The sequence below is a fragment of the Myotis yumanensis genome, unplaced genomic scaffold (assembly GCF_028538775.1).
Source record: "Myotis yumanensis isolate MYYU_CA2020_CCGP unplaced genomic scaffold, mMyoYum1.0.hap1 SCAF_6, whole genome shotgun sequence".
Taxonomy (NCBI): Eukaryota; Metazoa; Chordata; class Mammalia; order Chiroptera; family Vespertilionidae; genus Myotis; species Myotis yumanensis.
Window position 1 is genome coordinate 37,983,914 of NW_027223757.1, and position 26,834 is coordinate 38,010,747.

The 26,834-nt window shown below is 36.7% G+C and overlaps 1 protein-coding gene across 1 annotated transcript in view; it reads right to left on the reverse strand.

Annotated features, from left to right (window-relative positions):
• AFG1L (AFG1 like ATPase) overlaps positions 1-26,834 on the reverse strand; it is a 160,538-nt gene that overhangs the window by 71,443 nt on the left and 62,261 nt on the right. The window contains exon 7 of the mRNA XM_070417977.1: positions 23,251-23,309. Coding sequence (XP_070274078.1) covers positions 23,251-23,309 — 59 coding nt within the window. The remainder of the gene's footprint in view (positions 1-23,250; positions 23,310-26,834) is intronic.

Consider the following 26,834-nt stretch of genomic DNA (forward strand, 5'->3'; position numbering starts at 1 on the left):
CACCCTAAATAGCCATGTGCCAGGATAATGAGCAAGTCAGAATTGGTAAAGTCTTATCCTTATACTATCCAATTATTTTGGCATAGGGTTAGAAAACAAAACAAAGAATCCTGCTATTTATATGAAGATGTTTCTGTTTATTCATCAGAAAAGTGGTAACCTTCGAGTCATGAGATACTACATAGAGTTTATGTGTTTTCTATTTGTTATACAGGAAATGCCCCACTGCCATTTACTCCAAAAGATAAATATTTAATCATGCTTAGCTTTATAAAATTGTTACAGAAGAATAAAAACAACAACAGCTACCATTTATTGAGCACTTAATTTTACAACCTTTAAAAGTAGGGTTACTGGTCTCAATTTACCAATGCAATACTTGAGATTCAAAAGGATCACATATTCTGATCTCTTTTTCTCCAGAGTTATTTTGCTCACAGGAGGCAGAAGACCTGAACTCTGTGCTCTTCACCACTACATATACTTTCTATGTTCAGAATAAGACATAGTTCAAAGGTTCAAAAATTCCACAACCCATAAATATTTTGGTAATTATGATTTTGCAATAATCTGTTGCTGACTTAATATGTACAAGCAATCCTATATAATAAAAACCTAATATGCAAATTGACCGAACAGCAGAATAAAGGGTGGAACGACTGGTTGCTATGATGCACACTGACCACAAGGGGGCAGACATTCAACGCAGGAGCTACCCCTAGCCCGCAGGCCCCAGGCCAGCCAAGGTGGGTGCCAGCGGGGGCCCCTGCATCGCCCTGCCAGTCACCCCAAAGATTGGCCCTGATCACCAGCCAGGCCTAGGGACCCTATCTGTGCATGAATTTTGTGCACCGGGCCTCTAGTATCCAAAAAAAATTCCCAGAGCTTCATATCTCAACTCCACGTGATTTCTTGTCATTTATTAATTAATACTCCACTGTGTTCCAGAAGGTTTAATGTGGCTTCTTAAAAAATATCATCTTACTATTTGGAAATTCAGTTCCACCATTTAAATTTTAATGTTAGCTAAAACACAAGTAAAGAGTAATTTGATAAAATTTAACAAGCCTTTAATTGCATAGAACTTTTAACCTAGAAATTCCATTTCTATGCTAAAGGGAATGCTGTAAAAAGAAAAAAGAAAAAGGTAAGAAGGAACACAGGCTCAAAAAAATAAAAATGGCTACAAACAAGTACCTTTCAATAATAACTTTAAACGTAAACGGACTAAATGCTCCAATCAAAAGACATCGAGTGGCTGAATGGAAGAAAAAAACATGACCCATACATTTGCTGTCTACAAGAGACCCACCTCAGAACAAGGGATTCACACAGACTGAAAGTGAAGGGATGGAAAAATATCTTTCAGGCAAATGGAAATGAAAAAAAAGCTGGGGTAGCAATACTTATATCAGACAAAATAGACATCAAAGTGAAGGCCATGACAAAAGATAAGGAAGGCCACTTCATAATACTAAAGGGATCAATACAACAAGAGGCTATAACTCTGATAAACATACATGCACCCAATGCGGGAGCACCCAAATACATAAGAAAACTCCTGGAAGATATCAAGGGAGAGATCGACAACAATACAATCATAGTAGGGGACTTTAATACACCATTGACATCACTGGATAAATCCTCAAGACAAAAAATCAGCAAAGAAACAGCAATCCTAAATGACTCACTAGATCAGATGGACTTAATTGACATCTTCAGAACACTTCACCCCAAAGCCACAGAATATACGTTCTACTCAAGTGCACATGGGACATTTTCAAAAATAGATCACATATTGGGTAACAAGCAAAGTCGCCCCAAATTCAAGAAGACTGAAATCATACCAAGCATCTTAGACCACAATGGCATAATATTAGAAATAAAATACAATAAAAACAACCCAAAATACTCAAACACTTGGAAGCTGAATAGCAGGTTATTAAATATTGATTAGGTTACCAATGAGATCAAAGAAGAAAATAAAAACATCCTGGAAACTAATGACAATGAAAACACAACAATCCAAAACCTATGGGATACAATGAAAGAAGTCCTGAGAGGGACGTTTATAGCTCTACAGGCCTACCTCAAAAAACAAGAAAAAATGGTAGTAAATCATCTAACTCTCAAAGAATTAGAAAGAGAGCAACAAGAAAAGCCCAGAATGAGCAGAAGGAAGGAGATAATAAAGATCAGAGCAGAAATAAATGACATAGAGACCAAAAAACAATACATAAGATCAATGAAACCAAGAGCTGGTTCTTTGAAAGGATACACAAGATTGATGAACCTCTAGCCAGGCTCAACAAGAAACAAACAGAGAGGACCCAAATAAACAAAATCAGAAATGATAGAGGCGAAATAACAACAGACCCCACAGAAATACAAATGATTGTTAAAAAATACTATGAACAACTCAACTCCAACAAACTAGACAACTGGAGGAAATGGACATATTCCTAGAAAAATACAACATTCCAAAGCTCAATCAGGAAGAATCTAAAAATCTCAATAGGCCAATAACTATGGAAGAAATTGAAGCAGTCATCAAAAAGCTTGCAGCAAACAAAAGCCCAGGGCCAGACGGCTTCACAGGGGAGTTTTACCAAACATTCAAGGAAGAACTAAAACCTATCCTCCTCAGACTATTCCAAAAAATTCAAGAGGAAGGGACACTTCCAAGCTCATTCTATGAAGCCAGCATCACCTTCATACCAAAACCAGATAAAGGCAACACAATGAAAGAGAATTACAGGCCAATATCCCTCATGAACATAGATGCAAAAATCCTCAACAAAATCCTAGCAAATTGGATCCAGCAGTACATCAGAAAGATCATACACCATGACCAAGTAGGATTTATCCCAGGGATGCAAGGATGGTACAATATTCGCAAATCAATAAACGTGATACATCATATAAACAAATTGAGAGAAAAAAACCACATAGTCATATTAATTGATGCAGAAAAAGCATTTGACAAAATCCAACACTGCCGGGAGCCGGTCCATCCTTGCTGTTTCAAGGGACCTGGCATATATAGCATACTGTTCTTAATATGTTTGCTCCCTTTAGCGCCATGTGTTTTAACCAAGGTCACCTCTCCGAGAAAGGTTGTTTCCCCAGGTGGGGATCTTTCCCTGAGGTTAGGGAAGGGATACAACCCCTTAATTAAGTGCCAGGCGGGTAGTTAAGCTACATAATCTTTACTCCCTGGAATGGAGATAAGAAACGCCCTAACCTTTGTAATAGAAATTGACAGGATTAAAATCGGCTGGTATAAATACGGATGTAACAAGACAATAATCATCAGATCCACATCAGATCCACATCAGATCCTCATCAGATCCTCATCAGATCCTAACCAGAACCTCGCCAGAGAACATGGCAAAAGATCCTGGACAGAACCTGGCTACAGAACTTCACTGGAGAACCTAGACAGAACATGGCAAAAGAACCTGGATAGAATCTGGCTAAAGAACCTGGTGACTGAACCTGGCTGGAGAACCTGGAGAACCTAGCTGGAGAACCTAGCGAGAGAACATGGCACCAGAACTTGGTTGGAGATCCTGACCAGAACTTGGTTGGAGTTCCTAACCAGAACTTCGCTGGAGATCCTGACCAGAACTTTGCTAGAGATCCTGGAGGGAGAACCTCGCTTTGCTGATGAACCGAAACCAGTTTCCATGTCATTCATTCTTCGCCGACTCCGTCCACACCTTTGGGGATCCTTGGACCCGTTGGGATTGGACCCCAGCACAACACCTATTTTTGATAAAAACTCTTAGCAAGGTGGGAATAGAAGGATCATGTCTCAACATAATAAAAGCCATATAGGACAAACCCACAGCCAACATCATACTCAATGGACAAAAACTAAAACCATTTCCCTTAAGAACAGGAACAAGACAGGGATGCCCACTTTCACCACTCCTGTTCAACATAGTACTTGAAGTATTAGCCATTGCGATTAGACAAGAAGAAGAAATAAAAGGCATCCAAATTGGAAAAGAAGAAGTAAAACTGTCCTTATTCACAGATGACATGATATTGTACATAAAAAACCCTAAAGACTCCATCAAAAAACTATTAGACTTAATAAATGAATTCGGCAATGTAGCAGGATACAAAATCAACACCAAGAAATCTATGGCATTTCTATACACCAATAGTGAACTTACAGAAAGAGAGACTAAAAAAGCCATCCCATTTACCATCACACCAAAAAAAGTAAGATGCTAGGAATAAACCTAACTAAACAGGTAAAAGACCTCTACTCAGAAAACTACAGGACGTTGAAAAAAGAGATAGAGGAAGACATAAACAGATGGAAGAACATACCATGTTCATGGATTGGTAGAATCAACATTAAAATGTCCACACTACCCAAAGCAATCTATAAATTCAACACACATCCCATTAAAATACCAACGGCATATTTCACAGACCTAGAATGAACTCTCCAAAAATTCATCTGGAATAAAAAAAGACCCCGAATAGCTGCAGCCATCCTGAGAAAGAAGAACAAAGTAGGTGGGATCTCAATACCAGATATCAAGCTGTATTACAAAGCCACTGTTCTCAAAACTGCCTGGTACTGGCACAAGAACAGACATATAGATCAATGGAATAGAATAGAGAGCCCAGAAATTGACCCGAACCAATATGCTCAATTAATATTTGACAAAGGAGGCAAGAACATGCAATGGAGTCTCTTCAATAAATGGTATTGGGAAAATTGGACAGATACATGCAGAAAAATGAAACTAGATCACCAACTTACACCATACACAAAAATAAACTCAAAATGGATAAAGGACTTAAATGTAAGATGGGAAACCATAAAAATATTAGAAGAATCCAAAGGCAACAAAATCTCAGACATATGCCGAAGCAATTTCTTCACCAATACAGCTCCTCGGGCATTGGAAACTAAAGAGAAAATAAACAAATGGGACTACATCAAAATAAAAAGCTTCTGCACAGCAAAAGAAACCATCAACAAAACAACAAGAAAGCCCACTGCATTGGAGAACATATTCGCCAATGTTATCACCGATAAGGGTTTAATCTCCAACATTTATAGGGAACTCATACAACTTAACAAAAGGAAGATAAACAATCCAATCAAAAAATGGGCAAAGGACCTAAATAGACACTTTTCAAAAGAGGACATTCAGAAAGCCAAGAGACATATGAAAACATGCTCAAAGTCACTAATCATCCGAGAGATGCAAATCAAAACAACAATGAGGTACCATCTCACACCTGTCAGAATGGCTATCATCAACAAATCAACAAACAACAAGTGCTGGAGAGGATGCAGAGAAAAGGGAACACTCGTGCACTGCTGGTGGGAATGCAGACTGGTGCAGCCATTGTGGAAGACAGTATGGAGTTTCCTCAAAAAGTTAAAAATGGAACTCCCATTTGACCCAGTGATCCCACTTCTAGGAATATATCCCAAGAAACCAGAAACACCAATCAGAAAGGATATATGCACCCCTATGTTCATAACAGCATAATTTACCATAGCAAAGATTTGGAAACAGCCTAAGTGCCCATCAGCAGATGAATAGATTAGAAAACTGTGGTACATCTACACAATGGAATACTATGCTGCTGTAAAAAAGAAGGAATTCTTACCATTTGCAACAGCATGGATGGAACTGGAGAGCATTATGCTAAGTGAAATAAGCCAGTCAATGAAAGAAAAATACCACATGATCTCACTCATTTATGGATAATAAAGACCATTATAAACTGATGAACAAAAATAGATACAGAGGCAGAGCAGCATTGAACAGACTGTCAAACTACAGTGGGAAGCCCAGGGTGGGTGGGGGTGGGGGGTAAGAGATCAACCAAAGGACTTGTATGCATACATATAAGCATAACCAATGGACACAAGACACTGGGGGGTAGGGGAGACCAGGGGAATGTCAAGGGGCGGGGGGGAGGAGATATATGTAATACTCTTTTGTAATACTTTAAGCAATAAAACAAAATTAATAAAAAAAGAAATTCCATTTCTAAAAATCTTACAGAAACATTGACTCATGTGACTAAAAAACCATTTGTAAATAGGTTTTTTAAAGCATTATTTAAAAAGTAAAAACTAGAATAAACCTAAGTATACAGAAATAGTTTAAAAATGATAGTGCAGCCTGGCCAGTGTGGCTCAGTGGTTGAGTGTTGATGTATGAACTGGGAGGTTGCAGTTCGATTCCCAGTCAGGGGTTGTAGAAGGCAGCCGATCAATGATTCTCTCTCGTCATTGATGTTTCTATCTCTCCCTCTCCCTTCCTCTCTGAAATCAATAAAATATATATATATTTTTAAATGATAGTGCAGCCATACTGTGAAATAGAAAGCAGCCATTTATAAAAATGAGAGTTATATCTAATATCAAAAGGCCTCTAGGATATCTCCAAGGGATAAACGCACAATTCAAAATGAAACTATTACCCCATTAGTTGATGACATAACTACACGTTTATGCACATAGACAGATGTATATATAAATGTGCAGAAAAATATTTGAAAAGATACATTTTTTCCAGCTTTCTATGAGTTCAGTTTTTTTAGATTCCACATATAAATGATATCACATAGCATTTTTCATTTCAGTTTAAAGAATTTTTTTCAGCATTTCTTGAGAGGCAAATTTAGTAATGATAAACTTCCTCAGTTTTTGTTTACCTAGGGATAATTTTATTTCTGAAGGATAATTTGCATTTCCCTGATGAGTGATGTGTTAAGCATCTATACATGTGCTTATTAGCTCATTTGTGTATTTCTTTTGTGATGTATCAGTTCATATTTGTTCATTTTTAATTTTTCCGAGGGGTCATTTTATTATTGAGTTGTAAGAACTCTTTATGTAATTTGAATACAAGTCCTATGTCAGAGGAAAGTTCTGCAAGATAGTTCTCCTCTGTTTGTGACTTGTATTTGTAGTTTCTTAATGGTGTCCTTAGAACAGCAAAATTTTTTAAGTTTGATAAAGGCTAATTTGATTTTTTTAAAATAATCTTGTTTACAACTATGCCACCAAATGCATAACTGCAGCTCCTGTAAGCTTTCATTTTTTCCCACAAAAGGAACTGTGAATTCATCTCCAGACTAACAGGAACTTCCCACCATATATGCAGCTTTACAATATCTATTTTGTTTTCAAAATCCAGTAAATTTATCCACAAGATTTTTCCTTCTTCTACACAAATAAGCAGAGGTAAACAATAACTTTGCAATCTAAAAAAAGTATAACCATACTATAAATACACAAAGTCTATAATGCATGTGATTCATTTACACTATAATCACAACTACTGGAATAATAAAGAAAAACTAAATCTCAATAAAATATTTAGCTTAAACAATAAAGTCTAGTTTCAGAGACTTTGTTATTAAGACTTTCAGTATCCAGGAGAGCATTTATAAATATCCTAAACTCTGGTTATGCTCTTTCATCATTGTATTTGCTCAACTTTTTGTCATTTCACTGTTCATTAGCACTTTTATCTGAAGATGAAAAGAGGAAGAGAAAGAAGATGAATTCAGTAAATCTTGAAACTTATTCTTATCTCCAAAGATCTAAAGAGAAAATTCTAAGCTATTAGCTAAAACAAGATTTGGATATCACTACATTTAACTTATCATTGTGTATGACTAAAGCTAGATTAATAAGACTGGTTATACCTTATAAAAGAAAGATAAAGAGTTCCTTATTGATAAAAGCAATTGAAAACATAATTAATTCTACCCCAAACCAATAAAATAACATATAAATACAATGACTATGCAATATTAAAATGCACACGTGCGCGCACCTCCCCCCCCCCTCCCCTCCCCACACACACATTGTACAACATGGTTTGGTAGAAAGAACTCTCAATAAAAAGCAGGAAATCTGGGTTCTAGACCTGGTTCTGCCATAGCTGGATGATCTTAGGCATGAGCCTCAATTGTCTCCGCTCTACAACAAGAAGGTGGGATGAATGTTTCTAAGGCTCCTTCAAAGTCTGACATCCTGTGAGTAAACACACACATACACTTTCATCTACACTACAGGCAAAGCTAGTGCTCACTAGCACACACCAGCACGGCATGACTGACTATTCACAGTTCAGCATCTAATTGGTCTGTCAAAGCTGCACCAGTTGTTAAAGAGTTTGAATGATTATCCTTATTTCCAGGCACTCCCCAAATTATGAAATGTCTAACACGTATAACCCTCTGTTTGCATTCTGCCTTCCACATACAATGAGGATATTCCTCATTGTTAAATAGGCTCTCCTAACCTCTGGTTATAACTTAGAGTCCAGAACCTTTCCTACTACCTTTATTCCCTCAAAAAGAGTTTCTACAAATTCCTTGTTCTATATTTCACTCTCACTATTCATAACTTATTTAGTTTCAAGTCAGGTAACTTCTCCCACATACACTGAAACCATTTTAGCTTTGTTTTTCTGCCCTCCTCTTCTCCCTTCTAAGCCTTGTCCAGTTTTCCCAAGAAAATCCTCACTTCATTCTAGTTGAAGCAAAACAAAATAATAAACATGATTATTAAACCCGTGATGGCAGTAATACATCCAAATAAAGAAAACAAAAGTCATAACAAAGTTCTTGTTAATTTTATGTTTGTGTGTATATTTATTTGAAGAGGACATTGTTTTAACAACCTATGTTTACTATTTAACACCAACTTAAAAATGGGAAGTGTAGCCTAGCCGGTGTTGCTCAGTGGTTGAGCGTTGACCCATGAACCAGGACTTCACGGTTCCATTCCTTGTCAGGGCACATGCCAGGTTGCAGGCTTGATCCCCAGTAGGGAGCGTGCAGGAGGCAGCCAATCAATAATTCTCTTTCATCGTTGATGTTTCCATCTCTCCCTCTCCCTGTTTCTCTCTGAAGTCAATTTAAAAAAAAAAAAATGGGGGAAGTATAGACAGTCAATGGGAAAGAATCTTGTAATAAGAACCCCTAATATACAATAATTTTGAGGGAGAGAGAGATGCTAAGTTCACTATAACAGAAAAAGATTTCTTGGATGTCTTGAGGCCTCAAAAACTTAGTCAAACTATTGTTCAATGTGCACAGAGTTTGTGTCTTCATGCTCAGATGTTGTTGAAACAGGAGACTAAAGTAATGTCAATGAATCCTACCAAGCACTATACATGACCTCTGGGGTAATTAGCAATCATTCAAAAGCAATAAGACTAAAATGTTCTATTCTTTATTACTGTCAGCTCTTATCTTGATCAGCATTTTAATAAAGATGGTTCGTTTCTAAGACAGTTTCATGAATCAGTCATAATTACATTCTGACATGCAGTGAATAGTAAAGCAAAACTAAATATCACTTCATCAACCTTTCTAACCTCTATGCAAGTATTAACTGTAAATAATTTTTACACAATCCTACAACAGAAAATCTGCATATTTCTTAGCTTTGTACATACTTTACCCCAAATGAATTTCCTGTGACCTATACCTGAAAAACACAATCAGCCATAATTATCCAGTTTTGTGAGATGTTCAGGTGTTGCCTTTCAGAGTTCAAATCAACTTCAAGAATAAAAGGCTACTTTATTCCACAAATGGCACAATACGCAAAATGGGTTAAGTAGCCAAAAGCATCTCAGAGCATTGTGGCTTGAAAGAAGTCTAATCAGAATCAAACGTCAGAATAAAAATACACTAAAGCACAGCAACGCTGAACAAAAATAGATTCGTAGATTATACATTAAGGAATGGATCACTGATAACTACTGCAGTCTTATAATTAAAATATGTCAAGAATATTAATTAGAAGAAAATCTGAGCACTTAAGTATGTGAAGCGTATATTTTTAAAAATATATAATTCCAAAATAGCTGATGGAAGACAATTTATCAAAAATATAAAACTTACTTACAGATAATATATAAACTGTTTTAGCCCCTCCCCCAATACATAATTTACTTTAGAGCTTTGAAATAGCTAATTCTCTTTTTAAAAATGTTTTAGTCAAAGTGAACATAATTCAATTATCAGAATAAATTGATACTGCATTTTAGGTGATTTATTGTTTCAGGTCTTAGAAAATTTCAAAATAAATACAATGCTTTCTCAAGAAATAGTTCTTGTCTTCCCAGTAGTACAGAGCATCCACACAGACCTAGGTTCCCAAACCTGTATTTTTACTATGTCTCTCAAATAAGTGAAGTTTATGGTAAATCTACTGAATAACATCTTTAAGCAAAGTGATTTCCATTTAAAAACTTAACCACAGAGAGATAGGAACATATTTACTTTGTGCAATTTCAATTTAAAAACAAGTTCTTTCAAAAACCAATATAAAAATCATTCCTTTTATGTTTTCTTACACATTTTATTATACAATAACCTTCCTAGAATGTTACTGACCTGAAACAAAAAGAAATATAGCAAGCATCTTTTTCATCTGGGATTAAAAGCACAAAAATACATGTCTTTTCTGTGATAATTTTTGTTTAACTCTTTAGCTTTCATGATCATCATCCCTTCCTCTTATTGGAGGTGCCAAAAAAAAAAAAAAAAAAAAAAAAAAGGAAAAGAAGTGTTGATTTAAGAAAACAGATTTCCCAGAAAGAAAAAAACCGTGATTAAGATTTAAACAAAAGCTAAAGATGGCTTCCCCTGAGCACTGATGAGGTCCGCTACCTCATTACTAAACACTGAAAACTTGTGATGCATTTTGTTTCAAGAGAATCCAAAAGTCCTTGCTATAAAGCAGACAGGGGGGTGCAGAGTCCATTCACTCTTTCTGTACCACAACCATTATGTAAGAAGTATAAAACACTGCCTTTATGCTGCCAAGCCACAATGACTCTTCCTACATCAAAGGATTTTCACTACTAGAGTTTTTTCTTCAAAATTTATTCAAGCTAAGGGCAGAGAGACAACAATTCATACACGCTAATTATGTCTAATTATCTATTCCCTTTTCTGACCAGCTTCGGCCAGTGTTATTTGCTATCTGGATTTCTCACAACCTCCCTTTGCCCTGTCCATCCAGCCCAACAGGGAAGGCTTTGAAGAAAACAGTTGTGGCTTTTTAGAGTTTTCTCAATATAGAGTTCAAGCAAATTAAATAATTATTCTGTTAGTTTTGACACATTTGTGCTTTAAATATGAGGACCTCTTTGTTACTTTGGCAAATTCTTCACATCTCTTCATGGCTGGAATCATAGTAACACCCTCTCACACGGGAGCGTCTCCTCATGCTTTCTTTTCATGATCTAAGTGAAATGTTTATTGGATTAAAGTTCTTCTCTGCAGACCTTCATGGTGGCCTATGACAAAGAGCTTAAAAGTTCTATTAATTGGCTTGAGTTTTCAGGGAGGGGAAAGGAGAATTTTATTTCACATTACATCACTAGCCAAGGAAATTGCCACGTGTAATTAAACTAATTTATTTCATGAGTCAAACAAACAACTAACTCATATTTAAGACACACTTCCTTTAAACAATTTTTGTCATTAAAGAATTGACTTCTTATAATTTAACCCAAAATAGCTATGATTCTAAGGGAAAAGAATTCAAGACCTAAACACTACATATTTTACATATAAGCAATGGCTTGCTATATTCCAGTTTGATATAAATATATAATTATATATTGTATATGTAATTATACAAATACAGATTATATATTTCATGAGAAATCTTAAATTACTTTTCCATAGAAAGGCCCTGACTAATACTAGGTGCACATTCCTGGATGAAGAAAACAAGAATTGCATTTTAAATCCAAATCACAAAATTTTTTATTCTAGATATTTAATAATTTCAAGGACACAGTACAAAAATACCATCACAAAGTTTGATGCCTGTCACTATAGCTGATTTTCTCAAATATATTTTTTTCAAACATGGGTGAAATGGACTAGTTTATGACAATATATTCTTTAATTTATTTAGCCTAAAATTTGGTAATTATAGGAATGTTTTCTAAGAAAAATACTCATTTTTATATTTTAAAATATTAATTACTATAATTCAAATGAACAATTTAGTGGTTTGTGGGGGAAAGCCACAAGCCTTTTCAATTCAGGAATTCAGTCTACTACTTTTGTTCTGTCTTTTACTTCTTTCAATCTTATGTATTAAAAAGCCAACATGTAAGTAAAGACATTATCACACTAACAAGGGTTAATCCTTGCTAGGCTGCCTCAGGTGACAACACAGTGGAGGTCAATGGGGCTGACACTGACCTCAAAGACTGATTCTGATTATTTAGCCCTGTGAAAGCTCTAGTATTGAAAGTTATAACGAACAAACCGACAAATCAATTTCACCAATGAAATGAAAATTGCTTCAAGAAAAAATGGCAAATACACATTTAGCAAGTGCAGGTGGCTGGACAAATGCTGAACACTGAAGCATTTTATCTAAGGGTTATAAACAATGTTTCTAAAGTTTATAACTAGAGATCACACCATGGGAATAGTCTCAGAGTTCACTATATGTATAACATTCCTTTGAAAAAAATCCCTCAGGAAACAAAAACACAAAGGCTAATACATGGCTTTTTAAGTTTTAGAGAAAGGATGCATAACAATTGAAAAACTTTAACAACCAAGTAGAAGAAATGAAGTAATAACTTGAACATTAAGCAAATATTATAAAAGTAATAATAATCCTAACATAATTGTTACTGCCTTAGATTATAAAGTATTTTTATATGTTGCATATTTAAACCCAATAGATGTTAAACCACATCAGATTATGATGTTTTTCAAATGGACCAATAAGAAGAAAATTCATTTTATAAGAGTTAATACTAGTATCCTATTTTCCCCTAATTTCATCATCTAAATGGCATTCATCGGAGAGAAAATTATACTGTAGAATGCCTTGTCAGTTACTTTTGACCAGCTTATTGCTATCATTTCAGTAATCTATTAATCACCTAACTAATTTTAAACAGAAATCTTGAAAACTTAAGAAAAAGATAGCTTGCTAAAATGTTACTGTGAAATAGAGTGAAAGTGCTACATTACTGATAACAGAATCTATCACTGTATGGCAAAAACACTACATACAATATTGTACAGGAACATTTCTCATGGGGCAATTATTTTAGATTGGTACCTACTGTTAAACTAATTTAAAAAAAAAGCATAAGGAGAAAGTTAATAAAATTCACACGGAGAAATTTTTTTTTTACTCTAAAAATTATGAATAGCACTTATCTCCTTCAGGACTCATTATGGAATGAATCAAACAAAAAATGATAGAGTGAATAGATAGACTTTTACCCAAATATAATATACCTGTCTAAAATATCATGGATTGCTAAAACTTGATCAGATGGGAATAGCAATGCTTGGCAGGCAACCCATTAATAAGAAGGCCAATAAAAGTAGCTAGTTGAAATTAACCTAAGAATCCATCCCGATCAAATATCAATTGGCCCTCTTTTCCTTTCACAATAATTTTAAATAATGTTTACAATATAATGAGGTTGTGTTCAATGTATATTATTCAATGAATATACATTTAAGTTATTATTTTTTTTAAATAACTCTTAAGATATTTCTAAGAAAGTTGATCCTAACAAAGCTTATATTTCTCAAATTACCGAATTATTTGAAATTGATACTAAACCACCCTCTTATTTGTTGGTTCACCAAGTTTCCTCCCTTCTATCAACCATTAACCAGCAATCTCTTAAAATGCTACTTTCTCTAATACAAACTAAGGAAATCTTTGCTGAGACATGGTTTCCATCACTGTACTCTTTAGTTAACTCAAATTACAGAAGTTCACACTTATGAAAAAATTTTTACTGTCTGACTTACAGACCAGAGTAAGACAACATTTCATCAGAATCAATGACCACCACCAATGTTTTCTTACTATAACATCTCATTTATAAGTTATTAATTTGACTGGTGGTATAAAATATTAAAGTAGTTTGCTCAGGAAGCTTCATGAGGACTATAATGCTTGAATTACCATATATCCAAAAATATAATCTGCGACCTTAGAGTTTCATAATAGCCTAGCTAATAAGAGGGCACATATGCGAGGAGGAGGGACCAATGGGGGGGGGCGGGTGTAATGGGGACAACCGTAAAACTTCCAACAATAAAGATAACTTTTTTAAAAGGGCACATCTTTTTAAATTATATTTTTTTAATTTTAATATAGTAAAAACTATTCTAGTCTATCCTATTCTAGTATCCACTGTGGTGTACAAGTCTCAGTCCAGCTTGATTTTTCCCCCATGGATTTTTCTTCTATGTAATTATAGGATTCTTTCTTTATCCTTGAAGTTCAGTTAGGCACCAGAAAAAAAGTATTATTTTTCTATTTTATCTTTGTGTTGTGTTTTAGAAATATGAATTATGTGAATGCTTTATCTCTGTTGCCTGCTTTCCATATCTAGCACTTTCTCTGTAATAATTTTAATCTCTAACTATTCTATTTTTTATCCTTGACTATTCATTTTGCGTGATTTGTTTCATAAGTCTGGTCTCTTTATCACTGATTTTGTTTTTATCAGTGTTGATTCTTTAACTTGATTTTTCTAAAATGCTTTTCACTTTTGTAAAGGGTTCACCCTCAGTCTGTAAGATTCATCTAATCTTGCAGTCATTTCATCCCTGATCTCTTATTTCATTGGAACCATAACTGCTTTAAGTTCTTTTAAAATATGGAAAAGTTTTATCTAAAAAAAAGTCTCCCATTTCCTGAGTGAGTTCTTCCAGAGTATATTCTTCATGTGCTTCTACTTATTAGTTCATGTCTGCTTTTGCTGCTTCCTTCCTGCATCTGCCATTTCATTTCTTTTCATAATAGCCTACATAGCATACATAGGACACATGAGAAATCCATTTTACTTTTTGTTAATTTCTCAACTTTGAATATGGGTAGTCATATCTAGGTGTGCTGATTTCCTGAGAAGGATAGGCTAAAAATTACCTTCTAAAAAAGAGTTATTACTATAAAATAATACAAGATTGAGCAATCTTAGAATAAACTAAAAAGGAAAACTTAAATTGTCTATAATCTTATTATTCAGAAATAATTCTATTTACATTTTGGGATACGTATTTCCAGTATTTTTCCATGCATGTGTATAACTTCCATAGTTGAGAAAGTAACATATACTCTTGCATCACATTTTTTCACTTACATTATCTGTAAGCATTATACTACATTATCAAAAGCATTTTGAAAATATTTTTCCGGCCCTAACAGGTTTGGCTCAGTGAATAGAGCGTCTGCCTGTGGACTAAAGAGTCCCAGGTTCAATTCCAGTCAAGGGCATGAACCTTGGTTGCAGGCTTGATCCCTAGTAGGGGGTGTGCAGGAGGCAGCTGATTGATGTTTCTCTCTCATTGATGTTTCTAACCCTCAATCCCTCTCCCTGCCTCTCTGTAAAATCAATAAAAATATTTTTCCAAGAAAGGAAAATATACTCCCTCATGTGACTATACCATTAATTAATGATTCCTCTAAACACAGGAGAGAAAGATGTGCCCATCACTTTCTTTTATAGTTATCCTATTTATATTTCTGTATCTATGGGAACTATAACCGAGTGCCTGAAAAAAAAAAAAAAAAACACTGTGCCTTCTTCTTCTTTAAAATAAATGCCACTAAAGAGACACTCTCTCTGCAGATCTCTGGAGTGTCTGTAATCTTTGGCCAAATATTAAATTGCAAAGAGCAGGCCACACAAAGCTGGGAGATCTAAGCCGTCTACAGCCAGAGTAGAGGGCTTTGGTGAACCACAAGGGAATTCAGTGGAGAGCCTCGAAGGGCCCCAGCTGGAAGACAGGCTAAAGCAGTCCTAGAGAAAAGGCTACTCTAGACTCCCTAACAAAGCTTGAAAACAAGCTTCGATCAGATCAGGCTGATCTGTAAGAAACGTAATTACTTGCTGAAATAAAGTTCGACAGCTTTAAAGGAAGGAACAGGCATCCGGTCACAAAGTACTTGACTTAAAAAGACGCAGGAAAGTAGGACCCACAGTGAGGAAAAATATCAGACCATGGAAACAAAACCAGAAATGACTTCTGCTCTGGAAGATGGAGCAGATGTACTTTCCCTATTCCTTCCGCTTATACTATTTAAAATCTGGACATTACATACAAAACAATGTAAGAAGACACTGAAAAGTAGAAGGAAGGAAGAACAGCTAGGGACTTCTATTCCTGAGAAACAACAGAATGGGGAGTTCTCTGGTTTTCTTCTTGACTCATATACCCCAGGCTTGGAGACGAAGCCACCAGAAACTCAGAAATGCTAAAGGACACAGAAAAATGAGACCAACAAAAGCCTGCTCTCTTTAGTCAAAGGACCAAGAAAATAGCAGCATATTTAAGAGGGAAAAACTGTGGCACCACATCTACTCATTCCAGCAAAGGCTGAGGGGAGAGCCCCCAACACTCCTGACAGGGTCGTGTCAATGAAAGCTAGGTGGGGAGCTGAAACGTTCCTCCCTGCAGCCAGCAGTGAGCATCACCCCCACCCCCACGATGTCTGTGGAGACAGACAGGGCACCCTTGACTCAGGTGCCAATGGATGCTGAATAGGGAACCTGGACTTCTACGCCTATATCTGTCAGTAAGGTGGCAGTGCCTCTCCTCCTGCCAGAAGAGTGTGGAAAATAGCCAATTAAAACAAAAAGTTTAAATAAGGTCTACAAAGAAAATATACAAATGGCAAATAAGCACATGAAAAGATGCTCAACATCAGTAATCATGTGAGAAATGTAAATCAAAACTCCAAGGTAACATTTCATACCAATTACGATGGCTGTTGCTTTTTAAAAGAAAGAGAACAAGTGTTGGAGAAACTGGAGCCCTTGTGCATTACTGGTGAGAATGTAAAATGGTACAGCAGTTGTGAAAAACAGAATGGCAGTCCCTCAAAAATTAAACATAGAGTTACCATACGATGCAGCAATTCCATGTCTGGGTATATACACAAAAGAACTGAAAGCAGGGGTAAAGCAGACATTTGTACACAAATGTCCACAGCAGCATTACTCACAATAGCTAAAAGATGGAAACAATCAAAATGTCCATCAACAGATGAATGGATAAACAAAAATGTATAAACACACAATGGAACATTATTCAGCCTTAGGAAAGAATGAAATTCTGACACTTGCTATAGCATGAGGAAACCTTGAAGACATATGCTAAGTGATTTAAGCCAGACACAAAAGGACAAATATTACCTGATTTCATTTATACTGGGTACCTAGAAATGACAAATTCATAGAGACAGACAGTAGAATGGTGGTTACCAGGATTTGGGGGAGGAGAGAATGTGGAGTGATTACTTAATGAGCACAAAGTTTCAGTTTGGGAAGATAAAAAAGTTCTGCAGATAGGTGATGGTTGCACAACCATGTGAATGTACTTAATGCCACTGAACTGTAAACTTAAAATGGTTAAAATGGTAAATGTTGTGTATATTTTATCACAATAAAACATTGATTAAAAAATAAGATCCAAAGTCTCATGACAAATTATGAAAATGTCCAAGTTCTAGTTGAAAATCACTCATACCAAAAACCACGGAGACCTCGAAATAAATGTAAAAAGATTATCAATAGATACCAACATCAAAATGTTAGAATTATCTGATAAACATTTGAGAGCAGACATAATAAAAATGCTTCAACAGGCAATTATGACTATACTTGAAACAAAAGAGCATTACTACTTAAAAATAAAATTGATTAGAAAAAGTTCCATTCACAAGCAATATTTAATAAATCTCTATGCAACTTATAACCCTGTCTCCAGTGATTTGAGGTCAATGACAAAATTATTAGGAAAACAGACAAATTTATAATCCAAGTGGGGCATGCTTTCCTTAGCCTCTCAATAACTGATGTGAAAAATACAAAAGAACTAAGATTTAAACAGGATTTAATTTAAAAACCTTACTTAATGGATGTGTTGTTATACATATATATAACACACAACTAAAGAATAGTCGTTATGCTCAAGAACATAGAGAATATTTACCAAAATTGTCCACATTTTGGGCCATAAAGTAAGTTTCAACAAATTTGAAAGGATTTAAGTCACACAGAACATATTCTCTGACCACAATGCAATTAAGATTTGTTAAGAAAACAGTAACAAAAGCGTAACTGCAAAACTCTCATATGTTTGAAAATTAAGAAACATACTATAGGTAATTCATGGGTTAAAGTAGAAATCACAATGAAAATCAAAGAACACTTTGAACTTGATAGTAAAAATACTAACTATCAAAGCGTCATGGATGCAACTATTTAAAGAAAAATAAATAGCTTAGGAAAGAAGGTTGAAATGAGATAAAAATTAATCTCAGAAAATTAGGGGGGGCGGCAAAATAAACACAAAGAAAGTGAAAGTATGAGAAAACAGGAACCTCCCCACTTAAAAGGTAGTGGAAATGATATGTAAGGATTGGGGTTTTTGTTTTGCTTTGCTTTTTTCAAGGACTTAGTCTAGGAAGGCTTCCTAGGGAAATGTACCTGAGCATTCTGTGTATCTTTTCCAGTCCTGTGGCTTTCTTTCTTTTTTTTTTATGAATTGCAATAAAATATACCTAACATAAAATTTATCATTTTGACCATGTTAAGTGAATAATGCAATGGCATTTAGTGCATTCACGGTTTTATGCAACCATCACCACTATCTATTTCCAGAATTTTTTCATCATCCCAGAGACTCGGCACCCATAATACAATAACTCTACATTCCCCTCCCTCCCAGCCCCTCATAGGTATCTGAGGTACATATGAATTTGCCTTTCATATATTTGTCCTTTGTATCTGGCTTAACTCACCTAGCTTGTCTTTGAGACTCATCCATAATGTAGCTCCTGTCACAACTTCATTCCTTTTCATGGTAGAACAATATTTTATTGTATAACTATGTCATTTTTTTATTCATCTATTGGTGGACCTATGGCTATTAATAGCATGAATCTTTCTCATTATTACTGTCATCTTATGAAAATACAGTTTACTAATAGCTTATGTTTTTGTTATTTTTTAATACTTCAAGAAACAACTTGCAAGTTCTTATAGTGAATTACAAACCTGTCATCACTTGGTTTATAGAAGAAAATGTAAAGGAAAAAATGGACTTTATATTGTATTTTCCCAAAGTAAATTTCTCTCTCATTTATAATCTCTTTTTATTAAATTACTAGAGGCCCGGTGCACAAAAATTTGTGCACTCTGGAGGGTTCCTCAGCCCAGCCTGTGCCCTCTCGCAGTCTAGGACCACTCAAGGAATGACCACCTGCTGGCTTAGGCCCGCTCCCCGGGGGATTGGGCCTAAGCTGGCAGTCAGACATCCCTCTGGCAGCCTGGGAGCCCTCGGGGGATGTCCACTTGCAAGCGGGGAGCAGGCCTACCTGCAGTCGGACATCCTTAGCGCTGTGGAGGAGGCAGGAGAGGCTCCCACCACCACTGCTGTACTGGCAGCCGTCAGCCAGGCTTGTGGCTGAGCAGAGATCCCCCTGTGGGAGCACACTGACCACCAGGGGGCAGCTCCTGCATTGAGTGTCTGCCCCTGGTGGTCAGTGTGTGTCATAGTGACCAGTCATTCCCAGTTGCTCTGCTGTGAGGGTCAATTTGCATATTACCCTTTTATTATATAGGATAGAGGCCTGGTACATAGGTGGGGGCCAGCTGGTTTGCCCTGAAGGGTGTCCCGGATCAGGGTGGGAGTCCCGCTGGGATGCCTGGCCAGCCTGGGTGAGGGGCTGAGGGCCGTTTTCACACTGGCCACACCCCCTTCAGGGTGGGGGTCCCCGCTGGGGTGCCTGGCCAGCCTGGGTGAGGGGCTGATGGCTGTTTTCAGGCTCGCCACAGCCCCTTCAGGGTGGGGGTCCCTGCTGGGGTGCCTGGCCAGCCTGGGTGAGGGGCTGATAGTTGTTTGCAGGCTGGCCAAGCCCCCCAGCTAGGACACTCACCCCATGAGGGTGTGGCCAGCCTGGGTGAGGGGCTGATGGCTGTTTGCAGGCTGGCCACAGCCCCTTCAGGGTAGGGGAACCCGCTGGGGTGCCTGGCCAGCCTGGGTGAGGGGCTGAGGGCCATTTTCAGACTGGCCACACCCCCTTCAGGGTGGAGGGTCCTGCTGGGGTCCCTGGCCAGCCTGGGTGAGGGGCTGATGGTTGTTTTCAAGCCCCCCAGCAGGGACCCTCACCCCATGAGGGTGTGGCCATCCTGGATGAGAGGCTGATGGCTGTTTGCAGGCTGGCCACAGCCCCTTCAGGGTCGGGGTCCCCGCTGGGGTGCCTGGCCAGCCTGGGTGAGGGGCTAATGGCTGTTTGCAGGCTGGCCATGGCCCCCAGCCACCCAAGCTCTTAGTGGAGGCTGGCTGGAAGCAGGTATCTGGGATTTATTTAGCTTCTATAATTGAAACTCTGTTGCCTTTTGCAGACTCCACAGCCAGCCAGAGCAGGCGGGAAGCTTGGCTTCTTCCATCACCGGGGCAACCAAGCCTCCTGCTTGCTCCAGCTCCGTGGCTGCTGGCCGCCATCTTGGTTGGGTTAATTTGCATATAGTGGCTCTGATTGGCTGGTGGGCGTGGCTTGGGCGTAGCAAAGGTATGGTCAATTAGCATATTTGTCTTTTATTAGTGTAGAAGATTCGCTATTTGTTTTAAGATTAACTTCTGTTATACACTTCTCTCAGATGGACCAAAATGAAAGAGTAACACTAACATGAATAGGCAAAATGTCAGTTAAATTAATATGTTACAACCTTTCCTGACAATAGAAACTTCATCTGCCCCGCCTCCCCAAGCCTCAGGAAAACCAGCTCTAATGCACACATCATCAGGATGACCATCAAGATGACGTTTTGTTGCATGTGAAAAGTCTTTTGGTCCTAGCCAATTTGCCTTAGCGGATAGAGCAGTCAGCCTGCGGACTGAAGGGTCCCGGGTTCGAGTCCGGTCAAGGGCACATGCCAGGGTTGCAGGCTTGATCCCCTGTGGGGGGTGTACTGGAGGCAGCCAATCAATGATTCTCTCTCATCATTGATGTTTCTATCTCTCTCTCCCTCTCCCTTCCTGTCTGAAATCAATAAAAATATATTTTTAAAAAATCTTTTGCCCTAACCGGTTTGGCTCAGTGGATAGAGCGTCGGCCTACAGACTGAAGGGTCCCGGGTTCGATTCCGGTCAAGGGCATGTACCTTGGTTGTGGGCACATCCCCAGTGGGAGGCGTGCAGGAGGCAGCTGATCGATGTTTCTCTCTCATCGATATTTCTAACTCTCTATCCCTCTCCCTTCCTCTCTATAAAAAAATCAATAAAATATATATTTTTTAAAAAATCTTTTGAATAAATGAGACATTTTATGTCTTTTCTCATTCAATCCAGTATTTAGTTTTCTGGCAATTTCAGTCCATGTTCAATTTCAAATTGTGTATTATTTATCTCAGTTCTTTTTTAAAAAATAAATATTAATTGATTTGAAAAAGTGAAAGAGGGAGAGAGAGAGAGAAATATTAATTTGTTGTTCCATTCATTATGCATTCATTGGTTGATTCTTGTATGTGCCCTGACCTGGGATCAAACCCACAACTTTGGCTTATCTAGACGAGGCTCTATCTAACCAACTAAGATACCTGGCCAGGACCTATCTCAGTTCTTGTTTGATTCCTAATTTGAATTATTCATCTACTTGTTTTTTTTTCCTCTTAGAAAAACATTAAGGGTGGGACAGGGGTAAAAATTAAATTCAATCTGGCCAATTTAGTTACCTATTAATAATGCTATTATTATATATTGAAATATGACAAATTACTGGCCAAAAAATATTTGGTGTTAAAAAACAGTACAGCTACTAAGTTCCTTGAGAACCTTTTAACTTGTTTCATTCTGTGAACATTCTCTTTATATTTTGTGTATTTCATGCTATATGAAGATACTATTTTTAGTAGCTATTTTTCTTAGTTTCACTGTTTATAGTTTGGTATCTTCGTACACAATTTCACTTTGGATTTCCTGGCATGAAAAAAAATACTGCAAATCTACCTTCTCATATGCAGAACATGAATATAAAGGGGAAAAATTACTAACAGCAAAATTTTCAAAAAGTACTTTTCTCTACATCTATAAATATCACAGAGAAATTAAAATCCTCTGGGAAACTAAAGTTGGTTAAGGAAACAGATGTTTGAAGTCTCCTAAGTATAGTACAGGGAATAAAGTTTGGCGCCAACAACAATTGCAACTTAAGTATATTTCAGAAAAATTGTCTTACTGTATCTTTAGAATATTTGAAGATAAACTGTTTTTACTCCTCCTTGGTAAGAATCTTTGAGGTTTTAGATTTGTGGGTTTTTTTTTAATACAACTTTATCCTTTCTTCAGATATGTTATTATGGACTGAGAAAAATTATGTACCTAAGAATTATGGGAATTATATTTTGGCACATAAGTAAGCTTCTTTTGGTAGTTATTACATTTTGCTTTGTGTTACAGGTATTTGTGTATATACTGTATGCCCAACTGGATTATAAATGACTTGCAGGCAAAGTAACATAGTCTATTTCATGATTATATTTTTCCTTATGCCTCATGTTGCACTTTGCACATCGTAGATTATTAATAAATATTGGAAAAATGTGGAATTGTTGAATAATCATGTAAAAAATACTTAATATTAACAGTGAAAAAAGAGGTTATTTTATTCTTAATTATATTGTAATGAAGACTATTTTAAACTCTTTGCCATGATGATACACACAAATATTTCAATTATTTATGTGCCTCAACTTCACATGATTTCATGGTAACTTGATGGCAATCACATTTAAATATATTAGAATATTTTTGTAATAATGTTACTCTAGAATAGCAACTTTAATAGCTGGGAAAACATGTTAACCTGAAGGAAACAGAAAAATTAATCATTTTTTCAGAAATCAATGTATAAGTTTAAACATTCCACTATAATATTTATGAGCAAACTTCAAATTAAATTTTATAAAATACAAACTATCAAATGTTTCAGTTAGGTAATAATTTAGACTATATTTTGTAATTTTTCCTCTGTACATATTAATGAATGCTAAATAAAAAAGATTATTTTCTCCTCTAGTGTCTTTGACTAATACTACCAAAATATAAAAATGAATTGTGCTTGAATGCCACATCATAGTAATCTTTTAAAAGCCTTCAATTATCAACCAACATGATATTAATCAGTGAACACAAGTAAGTGATTTTCCTTACCTTCAGGACAGCTATGAATGGTACAAAGTTAGCTCTTTGTAGTCCATTTTTATAGAGATCTGAAAGAAAAAAATGGTATTGGCTTTTTTTCTTTTTTTACTTCAGAGGGGAAGGTAGAGGGAGAGAGAGATAGAAACATCAATGATGAGAAAGAATCATTGATCAACTGCTTCATGCATGCCACCCTCTGGGGATTGAGCCCGCAACCCAGGCATGTGTCCTTGACCAGTATCGAACTGGGGACCCTTCAGTCTGCAGGCCGACACTCTATCCACTGAGCCAAACCAGCTAAGGCTGGTATTAGCTTTTTACTTAGCCTAAATCATAATATAAGCTTATATATTAGCCTGACAAATAAAGCTTTCCACTGATTAAAAAAAAAAAAAAAAAGATAAAGGAACAAAAAAAGTATAACCAAAACTAATTTTTATTCTGGTACTAAACAAAATTCGTTATATTCTTAATAAGAAAAAAACATTAAGGATCAAAGAAAGATCAAAAGGCATTCAATCAAATTAGCTTTAAACTATAATAGTAATTTTTTATTGACTTCAGATATAATAGAAATATCAATGATGAGAAAATCATTGATCGTCTGCCTCCTGCAGGCCCCCTACTGGAGATCAAGCCTGTAACCCGGGGATGTGCCCTGACAGGAATAGAACTGTGACCTCCTAGTAGTTCATAGGTAGACACTCAACCACTGTGCCACACTGGCCGGCTCAAGCATTTCTTTTTAATAAGTTTACATTAAAACCTCTCCTCCATAGGGTTTATTTACCTTTTTCAGCATTTTATTTTATTTATTCTATTTCTACAAACTGGCAGAGCTTCCCAAGTTGTTTCCCTACATCACTAATTTCATTTTCTTTAAATTCTACACTTCAATTATTCTAATGCTGATTTTTATTTCATCTCTTTTCTTATCTTATTTAGCTTCCTTTTATTTCAGCTGATTTCTTAGCAAAAAAGATTTCCCACTGAATCTGTAGTCTTCTCTCAGCTTAGATCTTCTACATCACAGAGTCTATGTTTTCCTGATTTTTAAAAAATACAAAACAGAAATTTTCTCTTACTTCTCTTTCCTATTTATTGTTCCCATATTAGGGTTGGTGGTTTGTTTTTATAACCTTGAGAAAGGAGTGGTATGACTAATCTTGGTGAATCCCTGTAGTCAAAACATGTGGTTTTTTTCTTGGTTCCCCTCACTATCACCTAGTTATTCCTATAATCTTTGCCTTTATTGTAATTCAATGTTAAAAACTAATAGTTGACATCCTTAGCTTGTTCACACTTGTAGTAGAAATATCACAGTGTCTCTACTAAGCATCATTCTGACTTTTGAACTGATATACATATATTTGGTATCATATTAAAAAACTATCATCTATTTATATTTTGTGTGATTCTATCAAGAAAGGTGTTGCTTGGCTGGCGTGGCTCAGTGGTTTAGCATAGACCTATGAACCAGGAGGTCACGGTTTGATTCCCAGTCAGGGCATATGCCTAGGTTGTGGGCTTAATCCCCAGTGTGGGGCGTGCAGAAGGCTGCCGATTAGTGAATCTCTCTCATCACTGATGTTTCTATATTTCTCTTCCTCTCTGAAATCAATTTTAAAAATATGTATTTTTTAAAAAGGTGTTGATGCCCTGACCGGTTTGGCTCAGTGGATAGAGTGTCGGCCTGTAGACTAAAGGGTCCCAGGTTCGATTCAAGTCAAGGGCATGTACCTTGGTTGCGGGCACATCCCCAGTGGGGGGTGTGCAGGAGGCAGCTGATCGATGTTTCTCTCTCATCGATGTTTCTAGCTCTCTATCCCTCTCCCTTCCTCTCTGTAAAAAATCAATAAAATATATATTTTAAAAAAGGTGTTGAATTACGCCAAATGCTCTTTCAGCTTTTATGGTGAACACCACTGATTTTTTTTTCTCCCTAGAAGTATTAATATGATAAATTGTACAGGTTGGGGCAAAACTCGGTCTGCAATTATTCATATGGAAAATAATACAATAATTAATAATATTACAAGAATAAACTCTGTTTCATGTACTCAAAACTATAAACCTTTTACCCCACTCTGTAGTGTGTGTGTGTGTGTATGCATAATTGTTAGCCGACTTTCTAGTGATATCCAGCCTTTTATTCACTATGGATATGCTGGCTTAAGGAAGGATCACATAGCATTGTTGTCTGATAGAATCTAAGTAATATAGGATTATTCTTGAACATTCTAATATTAGAATGTTAGAGACAGGCTCATTGGTCAGCTGCCTCCTGCATGCCCCACACTGAGGATTGAGCCAACAACCTGGGCTAGTGCCCTGACCAGGAATCAAACCCTGGTTCATAGGTCGATGCTCAACTACTAAGCCATGCCAACCGGGCTATTACTAATTTTTAACTGCGTTAGGAACATGGTGTGCCTGGCACTTTGTGCTATACATAAGTATTGGCAGACTGCCTGTTTCCTCCTCTGCTTTAATACTCACCCTCCAAGATACCTTGTTGTTTGTTTTTAATTAAATAGGAGATACAGAGAAACAACACCTCCCCACCCCCACACTTGAGAAATGGATACCATTTCCTTTGATGTCCCTGCCGTGCCCCTCCGTGGCAGAGAAAACACTGTTGTCTTCATCATTCCCTGGCTTTGCTTTGTTATGTTATTATATGTTTGTATTGGTTTTACATGTTTTTGAGTTTTATATAAGTGGAATTACCCCACGTTTATTCTTCTGTGACTTGCTTTTTCACTCAGTATTATGTTTCTGAGAGTTGTCCAAATGAATGTGTGCAGCTATATAGAGTGATCATTTGAATATACCACAATTTATTTTTCTATTTTGTCCCACTATATCAACCCCCTGTGTTTGATTCCCTGAGATCTATTCTTGGTCCTTGCTCTTCCATATACTAGTAGATTTTAGAATCAGCTTGTCAAGTTCCACCAGTTATAAACCTCTGAGATTTGACTGGAACCCACTGAATCTATATATCAGTTTGAGGAAAATCAACATCTACATGAAATTGAATTTTCCAGTTCATGAACATGGTGTGTCTCTCCATTTCATGTTTTCAATACAATTATTTGCCTTTTTTCTCATTAAAAAAATCCAGCCTATAACCAGGTGTTATCCATTTTACCTCTTAAATATCTTTCAAATCTCTCCCCTCCATATTCATTGACATCACCTTATAGCAGGATTTCTCAACCTTGGGACTACTTACATTTTTTGGCTAGAAAATTCTTTGTTGTGGGAGGAAGCCCCATACATTATAGGATTTTTGGCAGAATTCCTGGCCTCCACCTACTGGATGCCAGTAACAGCATCCACCGCCTGCCTCGCCTACTTGTGACAACTAAAAATGTCTCAAACATTGTCAAATATGCCCTGGTGGGCAAAAGAGCCCCCCAGTTGAGAATCACTGCCTTATGCCACGCTATCACCATTTCCTGTCCAGTGTATGCAATAGCCACCTAATGTCTCCCTAAATCTACCAATCACTGCACCCCGTCCCGTAACCCATCTCTACACTATAACCAGAGTGATATTTCCAACTCCAATCTCATCAGTCCCTGCTT